Consider the following 13,933-nt stretch of genomic DNA (forward strand, 5'->3'; position numbering starts at 1 on the left):
CATTGGCCTAAACTCAATACATGGGTCAATTAAAAAGCTTAAGGGAGCTAAGCATTGCACAACCTGATAAAAAGAAGAAAAAAAAAAAAAAATATAATATCATCATGTCTTTAATGCTCTTATTTTTATGCTTTGGTTGTTTCAATCGATGTGGACCTCAATGAATTTTGAGGGATTGAGTAATTCACATTAGAATTAATCTAAAGTCTTATGGTTGTGTGTTCGTTTACTTTACGTACAACAATTTGAACTTGTGGCGCCTCAGCCAGTCAGTTGTAAGTGAGTAAACTTTCGAATTCTAATAGTTTTGAAGATAGAGTTTATCTTTTTAAGCTTACTAATGAATGAAAATCGTTGTTTTTTGTGACACTTCAGTCTTATAGATAACATGATTTTGCATAATGTTTATGGGTAGCATTTCAGCGAGACTTCACTCGTCTACTAGGGAGGCCTATAGGTTTAAAAGGCTTGTAGCATATGCTAAATACAATCATATTTCCAACGAAAGAGGAAGTAATATAGTTGTTGGTTTTATTTTCAGTTTTAGTATTGTTAAGAGACGAGCAATATGTAAGTTTGGAGATATGATAAGCATTGAATGTTGCACATTCAAGCCCCTTAACTTGCATATGTTAGCCCATTAGTTTCATTGTAATATAATGTTTTGTGTTGTTTATATGTTTTAAGCATTCTCAGGTGTCTAAGGAAAATACCAGTAAGTCTATCACTTTTAAGCTTCAAAAGCAAATCTAGCATTTTGCAAGGCAAAGAGCTCGAGCGCATTCTTGGCGGCAGAACAGACAACAAGGCAAAAACCAAAAATGGATTAGATGTTCTAAAAGGCATAGATCCGTGTAGGATTTCACTTGTACTCTATTAATACACCACATACTCATCCAAATCAAAGGAGACGATATTACATGGTAGAATTAAATAACAAATTAGTGCTTAGGTTTTAGATAAGAGTACAACAAAGTTCCAACAGCTTCTTGGGATGGATTTCTGTCCACAAAGACAATTTCTAGCAACTCAATGAGCGGCTAACTCATCCATAAGGTATTAATGTAACTCTTACCAAGTAATGATGGTGTAATCATGTTTTTCTTTGAGAATTTGGTGCATATAAATTATGGTTGTTTAATCTTGAGATTATGTTTTAATGTTTATATTCAATTTTGATAAACCTCTAATCTTGTCTTAGAAAGTTGTTCATCTTAATTGAATTTAACATTCGTATTTTCTGTAATTATATTGATGATAGTTTTACAACGTTTTTAATGAACACAAATCAATAAGGTTTAATAGGTCATGCTTAGGAATGATGAATTTTTCTACATCATAGTTCAGTTTAATTTAGGTAGACAATTCATGTTTTACCGAAATATGAGTTATATTTATCCATTGATTGCGTGTATGCTAATTAAGCAATTTTATAATTCGTACTTAGGAAACACGGATCGTACCGCATCTTAATAGTTAGGTAGACGATCCGTGCTTACTGAAGATGGGTTATTCTTATTTTTTATTAAAAGTGTTTTTGACGACATTGTTGGGTGCTTGAAAAATACACACGAACCATATTATTCATGTAAATGAAATTCTCATGTTAACTATGGTTTATCATCATTATGAGGCTAGTAGTGAAGTCATTCTCCTATATCTTCTCAATCTTATCTTACTTTTACTTTTACTTTTTTATTTAGTTTCAATTGCAAAAAATCATATTTTCTGGATTAGATTAGAAGTAATTTTGAATACTAAAACATGTCGTCCTTGAGGGTCGATACCTTCATATAGACATATCCTACAAAGATTCATATTATTGCGAGTGGTAATTTTATTATTGATATATACAAGTACACTAAAAAAACCATAGTCACCAGTGACATTTGTCATCTCATGATTTGTTACAAGTTGTTATTAATTACAATTAATTTCATTAAATATTGTAATTGAACTCTAGTTAATATTTTGAATTAATCAATTAATCCCTTAGACAATTCTTATTTTGACATTTGATTTCTCCATGAAATATTTCGTAGTCGAATTAAAGTCAATTAATATGTCATTTTAATTCACTACCCCTTATTCTTGAGTACCCAATTTACCAAGAGAAGATATTCCACAAGTAAAAAAATATTTTAATAACTTACTAGAGACTTGAGAATAATTAATCAATTAAAGCTATTTCGTGGGATAAACGAGGAAAGAGGATGCTCTGAACTCAATAACTCTTTAAAATATCACAAAAGTTAATTATAGGATTATTAGTAATCATCCTTCAAACCTACATATTTATATTCACGAACTGATATCTGTTTTCAAATTCTTCGTAGGTAAAATTGATTCAATCCAATTCTTACTAAAGTAGTTATAAAAAAAAAAAAAAATTAAACAAAAAATTGTCTCATGGTTTCTTCAGTACGGCCATGTTAGGCATACAATTGGAGTTTCAAATGATTTCCTCAATTAGCTCTTATTATCCTATGTCATCATAATTCCATGGGAAATGATAGTTGGGGGCCAACTTGCTGGCCTCCAGCAGCCTTTTCATTAAAAAAATCTCATTTTAATTAAAAGAGGCGGGCAGGGGCGGGCAAGTTGGTCCCTCCTGCCTATCATTACTCTAATTCCCTAAGATAAAGGAAAAGGTTTCTGTGTAAGCCCTCAGCAACCCTTAAAATTACTTTGAGACCCAAAAATATTATTTTACGAATTAAAATGAGCTTCAGAACCGCGGCCGCCAATTTTATTTATTTATTTATTTATTTTTAAAAAAAGAGAGATATTCAAAAGGTTAATTTCAAGTTAAGTGGGTGTATTTTATAATTATTTTATGACTGTTAAATTTTATATTAGTTTTTTTTTTGTTACGTGAGATTGAACCATATAAATGATTTTATAATTGATTAATGCTTTTCAAATAATAATGTAACCGTGACATATTCCCATTAGTGTCATTCTAGAGTCTTTCTATATTAACATGATACCATTTTTTATTTAAACAAAGAGGAAAGAGAAATCAAGCTGTAATTTTTTTATTAAAAAAAGGGTTTCATGTTAGCACAGAAGAACTCCAGAAGGACACTAGAATGAAGTTTAACATTTCTCTATTATATTATATGCTAAAACATGAGAAATATTATACCTACTTCTATTGTCCTTCTCGGGTCCTTCTATGTTGACACGACATTCTGTTTTTAATAAAAAAAATACTACAACTTAATTTCTCTTTCTACTTTTTATTTTAAAAAATAAAATATCATGTCAGTATAAAAAAACTCTAAAATAACACTAAAAGGAATTCTAACGTTTCCGTTTTCTCTTAAAACATATCTTCAGCTTCTTTTTCTTTTTCTTTTTTCTTTTTTTTTTAATTTATTTAAAAAATTTAGCTTTTCTCTTTGCTCCAATCATTGTTGGGGATGTCATGATGTTCAACACTTGTACAATGTCGTCCTCTGTTAAATAATGCCAAACACGACTCCACGCCGGCATGTGCAAATAATTTAATTATTTATTTATTTTTTTGGTAAGAATAATTTAAAATTGTTATTTCCCTAGCTTGCATGCATTCTCTGTCCAAGTTGGTCTTGTTCACAGCTGAATTTATAATTTGTTTTGGTTGGAAGAACAATTAATTCTCAATCTCCATTGATAAATGCTTAGTACCCATTTCTTTATCCTAGCAACTAATTATAATAAATTAAATTTATATCAGCCCAACTTGTGTGAAATAGAATTAAAATTTATTTTATGATTCAATTTGATTAATACTATTCTTCACTTAAGCTATTAAAAAAATTTGATTAACCTTTCGCACCGATTGACATAACAGATTTTAAGTGGTATGAAACAAGTTACGTCAACCGATATAAAATGGGCGTGAAGAGTAGCATTATTTGTTTCAATTAAATTTGATGATATATATATATATATATATATATATATATATATATATATATATATATATATATATATATATATATATATATATTGTTACGTCATTAAAAAGTTTTAAATAATCTGACACCGTATACACCGTTAAATACAACAAAATAAAATCTTAACCGTAAAATAGACCCTTTACATTTCTTTTTTTCCCAGAAAATCCACGAATAATTTATAGAAAGTTGAAACATGTAACATCTCCGGTACATCCACGGGCGGAGGTAGAAGGGCCCCTAATTTTGTTCCCCAAAAAAAGAAAATTATTCCCAATATTTTATTTTTCGATTTTGCCCCTCAATTTTTTTTATTTTTTATTTTGACCTTTTAAATTGCAAAAATTAGCTCTGCCTCTGATTACATCTTGTTTTCAAATTAATCACTGAATCAGTAGATTAACACATGCACGAATGATTTAAAAAAAAAAAATGTACCGAGATGTTCCGGAAATATAAAAATAACATTTCGCTAATTTTATATTAGGCAATCTGGTCTTATATTGATATCCTAGTGAGTAATTTAATCATTTTCCGTACACTTTTAATAAAATATCCAAGATATCCACGTGGCACATCCATTAGAACTGTTGACTCATTCCATTCGTCATTCACTTCGTCATTCAATGACCAGAAAAAAATAAAAAATAAAAAAAATATTATATATATATAAATTGTTTAATGAATAGCTACCAAAAAATAAATAAAATGAATAAGTTGAGGAAAAAGGTGAAAGCATACAATAAAAGCTAAATAAAAAGAAGGGATAATGCACTAGTGGTCTTTGGAATTTGTCTAAATTACGAATTACTCCTTGTAGTACAAAAAATTTATAGAGGGTCTTTGTGATAAACTATAATTACAAATAACTTCCTGAACCCGTTTTCCGTCCACTAATTTAACAGAATCCGTTAGTTTGCAACGTCATATAAATAGTTAGACAACCTTTAAATATCATTTGTATTGTAATCCAATAACGGACTTTATTAATTTGATGGACAGAAAACGGGTTCAGTGAATGATTTGTAATTATAGTTTATTATAAGGACCTTCTTTGAACTTTTTGTATTATAGGGAGTAATTTGTAATTTAGACTAACTCCAAGAACTAGTAATATAATTATCCCTAAAAAAAAGTTATTAGAGATGATCATATTTCACGTTTTACTTCGTTACATCATCCAAATAATCAAATGCTGTTAAGCACCAAATACAAAATAATTTTACACAAACTCTCTTTGTCAACAAAACATGCTTTTGTTTCTTGCACAAGTCGTTTTAGAGGTTTTTCCCAGTACTTTTTTTTTTTTTTTTTTTGACATGTCTACACAAGAAGGGAGAGGAAGGATTCGAACTAATGACATCCACTTCATGAGACGTGGTCCCCATCCAATTGAGTTACTCCTTGAGGACCATACGTGACTAACTAGTCGACCAAATAAGCTCATCCTTCACATATTAGAAAATTAATTGGAATATAAATCTTATTTTTCTTTTTCTTTTTTTTTTTATAAGTAATAATTTATCTCGTGCCTGGCACGAGCATACATTGTAACAACCATCATAATTTTAATCCAGGTAAATGAAAAGAGATATGATATATTGTCATTTCAAGACATAACCTTTATCCACGTGGTAACTTTTTTTATTTTTTTTTTACTTTTTTTTAGAAAAAATCCTAAAATTAGCTGAGAGACCACCTTGCAATGTAGATAAAGTGATCAAAAATTACATCTTAGAGTTGTAAAAGATCATATCTCGAATGAAAAAGATTTGCCTCTAAAACCAAAGGTCAATTAAGAGTCAAGACAAGGAACCTTATGTAGCCTTATTATTTTGGTAAAAAAAAAAAAAAATGCCAGCTAATTTGTACACACGAGTACACATATTGTTTTTAGAACACAGTGCCATCTTCTTCTATTTCATTCCTTAGAAATACTTCCCAAAGGGATACATAACCAGAGAAGAAGCAAACAATACAAGCAAAGCACTAGATTCAATTACATAGCCCAAAGGCAAGAAAACAGAGCCCGAAGGCCATCGGAGTGAACAGAGATAAAGAATCTCTACCCACAAAACCAGAGAAAACCTGGTTTGAAGCAGCTACCAAACGGTAGACTGTGAATACAAGTAGGAATATACAACAAAAACACAAACAGAAACCCAGAATGCAGACACCGGCAAGAAACGACTGCCGGAGATGGCGCGTGTAAAACACGCTCCTACACCGGAAACCTCCCTAGCGACAGACGACCTTCACAAGCTAAGATCAGCACCTTTCGAGACCGGAAAAAACAGTTGTAACCCACACACGCATAAAGCAGAAAAACTGAAACGTCGGCGCGTGCGGGTCACAACCGACCAGAGACGAACTGCACGGCCTCGAAAAATAACCATCCTGACTAGAAAAGGCCGGTCACCGCACTTGGAAAGTTCTTGTTGGAGAAAAACTAGCCGAGGCTAACAGATTTGACGTTGAACACAACTCCACCGGAAATCCTCCAACACCAACCGTTCTTCACGGGCCAGTACCTGAAAATCACTGCTTGCAACAGGAAAACTACAGAAAAAAGAAAAAACCCAACAACCTCCACCGGTTCAAGCACCGGGAGGAACAAAACTCCTACAGCTAAAAGGCTAAGAAACAAAAGCACCCTTATCCTAAAGGCCAGGGGAAAAAACCAGCACCAGGAGGGGGAGACATGGAGCCTCCCCCTGACAAATGGAGCGTACAAAGTTCTCTCTCTCTAGAAATTTCAGACCTTCTCTCTCTAGAAAGAAGGGGTTGAGTTGTTTGTTTGAGTACACATATTGTTTTGTGCTGAAGCCATTACGTAGGAAAAATAAAAGAAAAAGAAGACAAAACACAACATAAGATATTAAAAAAAAAAAAAGTTACTTTCAGATCTACAGTAAATTATACCTACATTAATACAGGCACGTCGTTCTCATTAGAATATGAAGAGGTTTGCGGCCAACCAATGATCTCCTAGACCAATTAAGTTTAAAACATAAAGTGTTATTTGTACAAATGTGTACATATATTGTAGACATATTTTCATTGGGTATGAGATTCGGATCCACGTACATAAATCCGACACCCAATATAAATGTGCGTATAATATGTGTACAAATGAAAACAAATCATTTCCTTGATTAGTTATAAAACAAAGGGTAAAATTGTTCAAAAAATTAAAATGACAATTTTGCCTCTTGTTTTATAACTAACGGGCTCCTTTTCAGGGAGGGAATCAGAAGTTCTTATAGACAGGGGCCAATGGCCAAATTTTTTATTTTTTTTAGGAGCCAAATAAGCTAAATTTTTATTTTTACCTTATATTTTTTAATTTTTTAGAATTTTTTTTCCACCTAATATTTTTTTTTTTTTAATTTTTGTTTTAGGAAATGGGGGGAGGGCATGACCCTCCCTCCCTCCGTCCGTCCCTGCTCCTCTCCATTTCAAATCCTATCCCGTGTACGCACAATATGTGTACAAATATTATTAACTTTAAAAAAGGATATAAATTTCTTACAAACTGGTTTGTAGAAAATTTCATATAACTCACATATAAGATTGACATGTGTCCCTTGACATGTGAGAATCACATATTTTTTTATTAATACTATTAAAAAAACATGTGAGAAGCACGTGTTATTAAAAAAACATGTGGTTCTCACATGCCAATGAACATATGTCAATCTTATATGTAGGTTGTATGAAATTTCCTACAAATCAATTTGTAGGAAATTTCTGTTTAAAAAAGAACGAAGTTTGAAAAATATTTATTTATTTATTTTTGTGAGCAACAAGAAGGAAAAGGGGTAGGGAGGTTTGAAAATTATGTTGGGGCTAGATGAGGGTTACAATTTCTTGACGCCGTTGGAATTGATAAGAGAGTCCAATATTCTCATTCCATAAATAATAATGTCATAGGCCATTGAAAAAGACTTATCATCTTAAAGTGACAATGAGAGAATGAAGAAAATTGATTAAAGAATTAAATAAGAAAATAATATTGGGAATTATTGTACCTTTATTATTTATTGGCAATAAAGTATGCATAAAGCAATATAAAAAATGTTGATGACAAAGGTAGCGATGCTGGACAGATTTGGTTCCCTCGCCAAAAGGAAAGGTATATCATCAAATTAATTTAATTTCAAACAACAACAGTACAAATAGTTAACAACATATATATATATATATATATATATATATATATATATATACACGTTTGTGAAAATGAAACCAGACAATCGGTCAAGATGCAATGTGGAATACTAGTCCGGTTCCGACAAACAAGAAAAAGGTGGATCGATAATAAGCTGTTAATTTTTTACACGACTTATTAAATGAATACGAACATAATACAAAATTAACAGATTTAGAATTGAGAGGTTTGATTTGTTTAATTAAATGAGTCGGGCTAAAATTTATCTATATAATTTTATATTTATGTCTCGATACGAGCTACAAAATTTTGACATAACTCGCGAACTCGTTTGGCAAGGGAAAGAAAATTCTCCTTCCACCTTTTTATTTTTTCCAAAAACAATAAACTTCAAAACATTCTAACTTTATATAACATCAATAATTTTTTATTATTATTTAAATAAAAAAATTTACTACAATATAAAATTTTTTTACTTTTTCATACAATTTTTTTATTTTTTATTTTTTTTATATCACATCTATCACTTTTTACTACTATCCTCAACTCACACTCCTTTACCCAATAACTCCAAGAACAAGATGGATTGAGAGAATGGCTGACAAAATTTTACATATGCGAGTTAAATGATTATAATGTTGTAATACAAAAATAATAAATTAAGGTTGAATAATTTAACTTGTTTAATTAAATGTATAAATTCATGCCTAGACACTCAACATTGATGGCCCATAAATTTTGAGACGGCTTATAAATTTAATACGAAATTAACACTAAATTACGGCCGGAAAATTTTGAGGTAAGGAAACGGGAGAAAGAGGATGTCGGATCTTTCAAGTGAAGCATTACAAAAAGAGGGAGAGAGAGTGTAGAAAAAGCTGTACGGGGGGTCGCTTTCACCAAAGGTGTGTGGCGTGGCACATAAAGGATCTCATCCACCAAACCATCTAGACCGTTTATTGAGCTATAACCAACGGTCCTACTTGTAGGCTGGAAGTGAAAAACTGAAAAAAACAACCTAGGGAGAGAGAGAGAGAGAGAGAGGGGTGGTGGTTAAAGTAGAAAAAGGGAGGAGCTAAAGGGCGGGTGTGATTGAATGAGAAAGAGTTAAGTTTGGTGTTAAGTGTAGAGTAGCCCAGTACAAGAAGAGCAGAAGCCGCAGTGATGAGATCACAGAGATCTTTAATCCTGTTTCTGACCAAACACTGCCACCCTACAATAGGCCTAGAAACAATTCCTCTTCCCTATACCCTAAGTTAACCTTCCACCTCCGCCACACAAACAAACCCAATTCACACACACACAAACACTCTTTTCTAGTTCTAGTTCTCTGGTTTCTGCTTGGTCAAGTGGGTATTAAAGAATTAGACCATATTTTCCAATTTGGTTCGTACACACACTGCTAGCTACATAAGGAGGCACAGTTATCAAAAGCTGTGTAAGGAGACAGCAAGAGAGAGAGAGAGAGAGAGAGATGGGTTAGGCTGAAAATAGAGCCGGTCTTGGCCTTCTTGAGAGTCTGGTTTTTCCAGTTTGGGGGGGTGGGGTGGGGGGGTTTGGTTTGTGGTGTTGGGTAATGGAAGTGGGAAAACTGAATGGCAAGACCTTTTGGGAGAGGCAGCAGGTTTCAGAGAGGTGGCAGTTGCACAAGCAACAAGAGGGAAGTGGGAGGAAGGAAAGGGAGAGCAAAGAATCAACAAACCACTAAGAAAAAGTGTGCTTCTCCATTAAAAGCTGGAAGGGGAAAAGTACAAGGGCCTGAGTCTGGATCCTCAAAGGAATCATCATCATCATCACCATCATCAAAACCCAGTTCTAAATTCAAGGTATGTAGAAGAACAAGGAGGAGGAGAAGAAGAAGAAGACCAAGATTCTCCCTCACAAGCAAAAGAATATTACCATCAGCATCATCATCAACAGCAAGAGCAAGAGCAAGAGCAAGAGCAAGAGCCCACCTTCCATTTCCAGGAACAATATCTCCACCATCACCAACATTTGTATGGAGGATTAGACGACTCACAGGCAGAGCCACAAGCACAAGCACAACCACTCCAACCCCTAAAGAAGCGCTCTTACTTACCTCCTCCTGCCCCTTCTTCAGCTCGCATCGAATATGCAAGAAAAATGGGAGAGAGCCACCAGCAAGCCACAGCGTCGTCAAGATTGGGGATAAGAAGCTCAGGCGGCGAAATCGTCGAGGTCCAAGGAGGCCACATTGTTCGCTCCACTGGACGCAAGGACCGCCACAGCAAGGTCTGCACTGCAAAGGGGCCGAGAGACCGCCGTGTCCGCCTCTCCGCCAACACTGCCATCCAGTTCTACGACGTCCAGGACCGCCTCGGCTACGACCGCCCCAGCAAGGCCGTCGATTGGCTCATCAAAAAGGCCAAGACCGCCATCGACGAGCTTGCCGAGCTCCCAGCATGGCACCCAACAGCTTCCGCCGCCGCCGCCGCCGCCTCACAACAAGAGCAGCGCCACCAGCAGCCGCAGATAAACGACGAGAACGTGATCCCAATTGGTATCCACGGCGCCGCCATGGATGCCACTGCTTCTGGCTGTAGAAGGACAGCAACTACAATGGTGGGTCGCGATGGTGGTAAAGTTTCAGAGAGTGATATGCACAATCTTCAACCACTACAGATGGGCGAAAACCGGAGTAATAGTTCGAGTTTTCTTCCACCATCGCTGGACTCGGACTCTATCGCTGACACAATAAAGTCCTTTTTCCCAATGGGCGCAGCGGCGGAGACAACGCACTCTCCTCCGCCGTTACAATATCATAATTACCCACCAGATTTGCTGTCAAGAACTAGTAGCCAGAGCCAAGATCTGCGGCTCTCTCTTCAATCGTTTCACGACCCAATTCTACTGCACCAGCACCAACCCCAGACTCATCATCATCAAAATGAGCAAGTGCTGTTTTTCTCTGGAACGACGACCCAGTTGGGTTTTGATGGGTCGTCAGCTGGGTGGTCCGACCACCACCACCAACAACAACAACACCCGGCAGAGATTAGCCGGTTCCAGAGAATGCTCGCTTGGAACGCTGCTGGTGCAGAAACTGGTAGTGGCAGCAGTGGAGGCGGTGGTGGATTCATCTTCAATTCGCCGCCGCCACCGCCTTCGTTCGGCCAAAACCAGTTTTTTCCACAGAGGGGACCCCTTCAGTCCAGTAACACACCTTCGGTTCGCGCTTGGATAGACCCGTCAATTGCCACCGCTCATCACCATCAAATTCCACCCGCCATCCATCAGTTCGCCTCGGGCGGATTCTCCGGGTTTCGCATTCCAGCACGAATCCAGGGTGAAGAGGAGCACGACGGCATTTCCGACAAGCCGTCCTCTGCTTCCTCCGATTCTCGCCAATGATCGATCGAAAATAAAAAACCCCGAAATCCCTCTCTTCACGAGGTGCTTCCTTCAACACCCACTTCTCCAATTCATCTAAATATCCTTCATTATCGATTCAATCTACCAGTTTCTTAAAATGTTTTTACAGGACTCTGCTATCTTATTCAAGGAGGCAAAGAGAAAGTTATCTGTTATGCCAATTGGATTTACTAGAGAGGAGATTTTTGGGTCGATTAGATCCGATCGATGGCTTATACCGCGTGGGAAGAAGAAATCTGATTACATTTCAGATTATTCGATCGGCGGTTTGTCTTACTTCTATCAGCTGATTATGTTATAGCTTTGTTTGTGATGTTTGAGTGGGCTCTTCGAGCTCAACTTTGTTGGATTTCTGTGTGTTTCTGTTTTGGGACTTTGTATGTCATGCTATTTGCTTTCACTTCCATTTCTGGAGTTTCAACTGGTGCAGAATATGGCATTGTTTTCCAACAATTGTCATAATAGAAAAGCCACCTCCATATCACCCTACTGTAGAAAATTGGAAATGGTCATTTTTTCTTTCTTTTTTTGGTGATTTATGATTGTCTCGTTCCTTCTCTACTTTCCAATGGAACAGTTCCATTTCGCTGCAAGGACTTGCTTAGACCTGCAATAGGAATTAAAAGAATATCTCATCATTTACATCTCTTTCGCTGCTGGGATTTTTGGGAGCACCGCCTAGAGGTCACATTCCTTCAATAGTAGAATTGTTGGAAAGGAGTATACTAGTTTATTCCACATTTCTCTCTCCTCACAACCCCAAAAGGAAAAAAGGGGAAATTTCCTAACTTATAAAACTCTCATATATGTGCTTGTTATTGTGCATCTTTAGCCTCTTTATTATTCATTAACCAACTTGAAAGGGAAAACAATACAAGGATGTATCTTGAGAACCCATTTACTCAGTTAGTGCGGGTTGGATGTGTGGTTGGGTTGGGTTGGCAATTCATGTTTTGGTGTTCGGATCGGGTTGTGTTGAAGCATGAGTTAAGAGTATATAGGTCGATTCTAACCCTTTAACCATATTCCGTTAATTTCTTGTTGAGTTCGTATCGAGTTTTCATCGAGTTCGCGGGTCGTATAAAAAATTATTAATCCTTATCTCGTGTGTCAGATTCATGTCATGTCGTATTAGATAATTATAACTCGATCTATTTAATTAAACTGATCCTCCATCTTCATTTGCTAATTCGGTGTTGAATTCGTAAGTATAGTTTTAGTTGGATAGTCTATAAACTTAAATTGATCAACCACCTTAAAACCCCACCTAAATACACCCTTTGAATAGACTCGTTTCTTTTTTTGAGGCTATGTAATAGAGCTAGGGTGTCTTCAAAAAGTTGGTTTTAGGTTGTGCAACAGAGGAGTAGGCATTAATATTAGGTTGGGTTGGAATCCAAGGCATGGCCTACAATAATGAGTTGGGTGGATAAATGTATAGGGCAGGGACACCAAGTGGGGGCTAACTGGACTACATCACCAGGAGGAGCCGCGAATTGCCCATCTGTCTATATGGTCCCCCCCACCACCCAGTAAATCTCAGTGCCTAATAAAAATCTCTTCAGTTGAGCTGGGAACATTCATTTCTTTGGGAATCAAAAAAGAAGCAACATTTGGCTTGTATTGTTGATTTGCTGTGGCAATTAGTATTGAGTGTTTGGTTCGTTGGTGTTGAGTTATAAGTAGAAGATTATATCATTATATAGGTTAATCATAACTTGATATATTCAATTAAGCATGTCAGACTCCTTAATCTTAATTCGTTAATTTTGTATTGGGTTCGTGTAATTTCATAATTCGTGTAAAAAATTGTCAGTCTTTATGTTGTTTATCGGGTTTGGGTTGTGTCGAATGATGGGTATAAGACTATATGTGTCCATCCTAACCTAGGGCTGACAATTTTTTACATGATCCGCGTTCCCGACATGAAATTAAAGAATTATGGTTGAAGAATCTGACCCATTTAATTAAAGGGATCGGGTTAAGGTTGACCTATATAGTCTTATATACATGCTTCGACATAACTCGAACACGACACTTGACATAATGGCAGACAATTTTTGATATGACCTGTGAATATGACATGAACCAAACACAAAATTAGAGGGTTAGTGTTGATAGGTTTGACTCGTTTAATTAAGTGAGTCGGGTTAGGGTTGACATTTATCGTCTTATATCCATGCTTCAACACGACCCGGACCCAACACGCAAATACGAATTGTTACCCATATCCAAACCCGACCCATTTAATTAAATGGAGTCAAAATCTTAACCATAACTTTATAATTTTGTATTGATTCGTATCGGATTTGGTAATCGTGTGATACATACTGCAACATTGCAATGTAGTTGAAGGATATATACATACTTACCCCCAAAAAAGTATAGGGCATATAGGGCATATGCATAATATCATAAATATGGA

General features: G+C 35.7%; 1 protein-coding gene across 1 annotated transcript; it reads left to right on the plus strand.

The window, feature by feature from the left end:
- Positions 1-9,667: 9,667 nt before the first annotated feature.
- LOC133874998 (transcription factor TCP4) lies at positions 9,668-12,045 on the plus strand. The gene is made up of 2 exons (XM_062312963.1): positions 9,668-11,529; positions 11,618-12,045. The coding sequence occupies exon 1, from the start codon at positions 10,240-10,242 to the stop codon at positions 11,485-11,487; it is 1,248 nt and encodes a 415-aa protein (XP_062168947.1). The 5' UTR covers positions 9,668-10,239; the 3' UTR covers positions 11,488-11,529; positions 11,618-12,045.
- Positions 12,046-13,933: the final 1,888 nt, after the last annotated feature.

This window comes from Alnus glutinosa, chromosome 8, assembly GCF_958979055.1.
Source record: "Alnus glutinosa chromosome 8, dhAlnGlut1.1, whole genome shotgun sequence".
In the NCBI taxonomy this organism is placed as follows: Eukaryota; Viridiplantae; Streptophyta; class Magnoliopsida; order Fagales; family Betulaceae; genus Alnus; species Alnus glutinosa.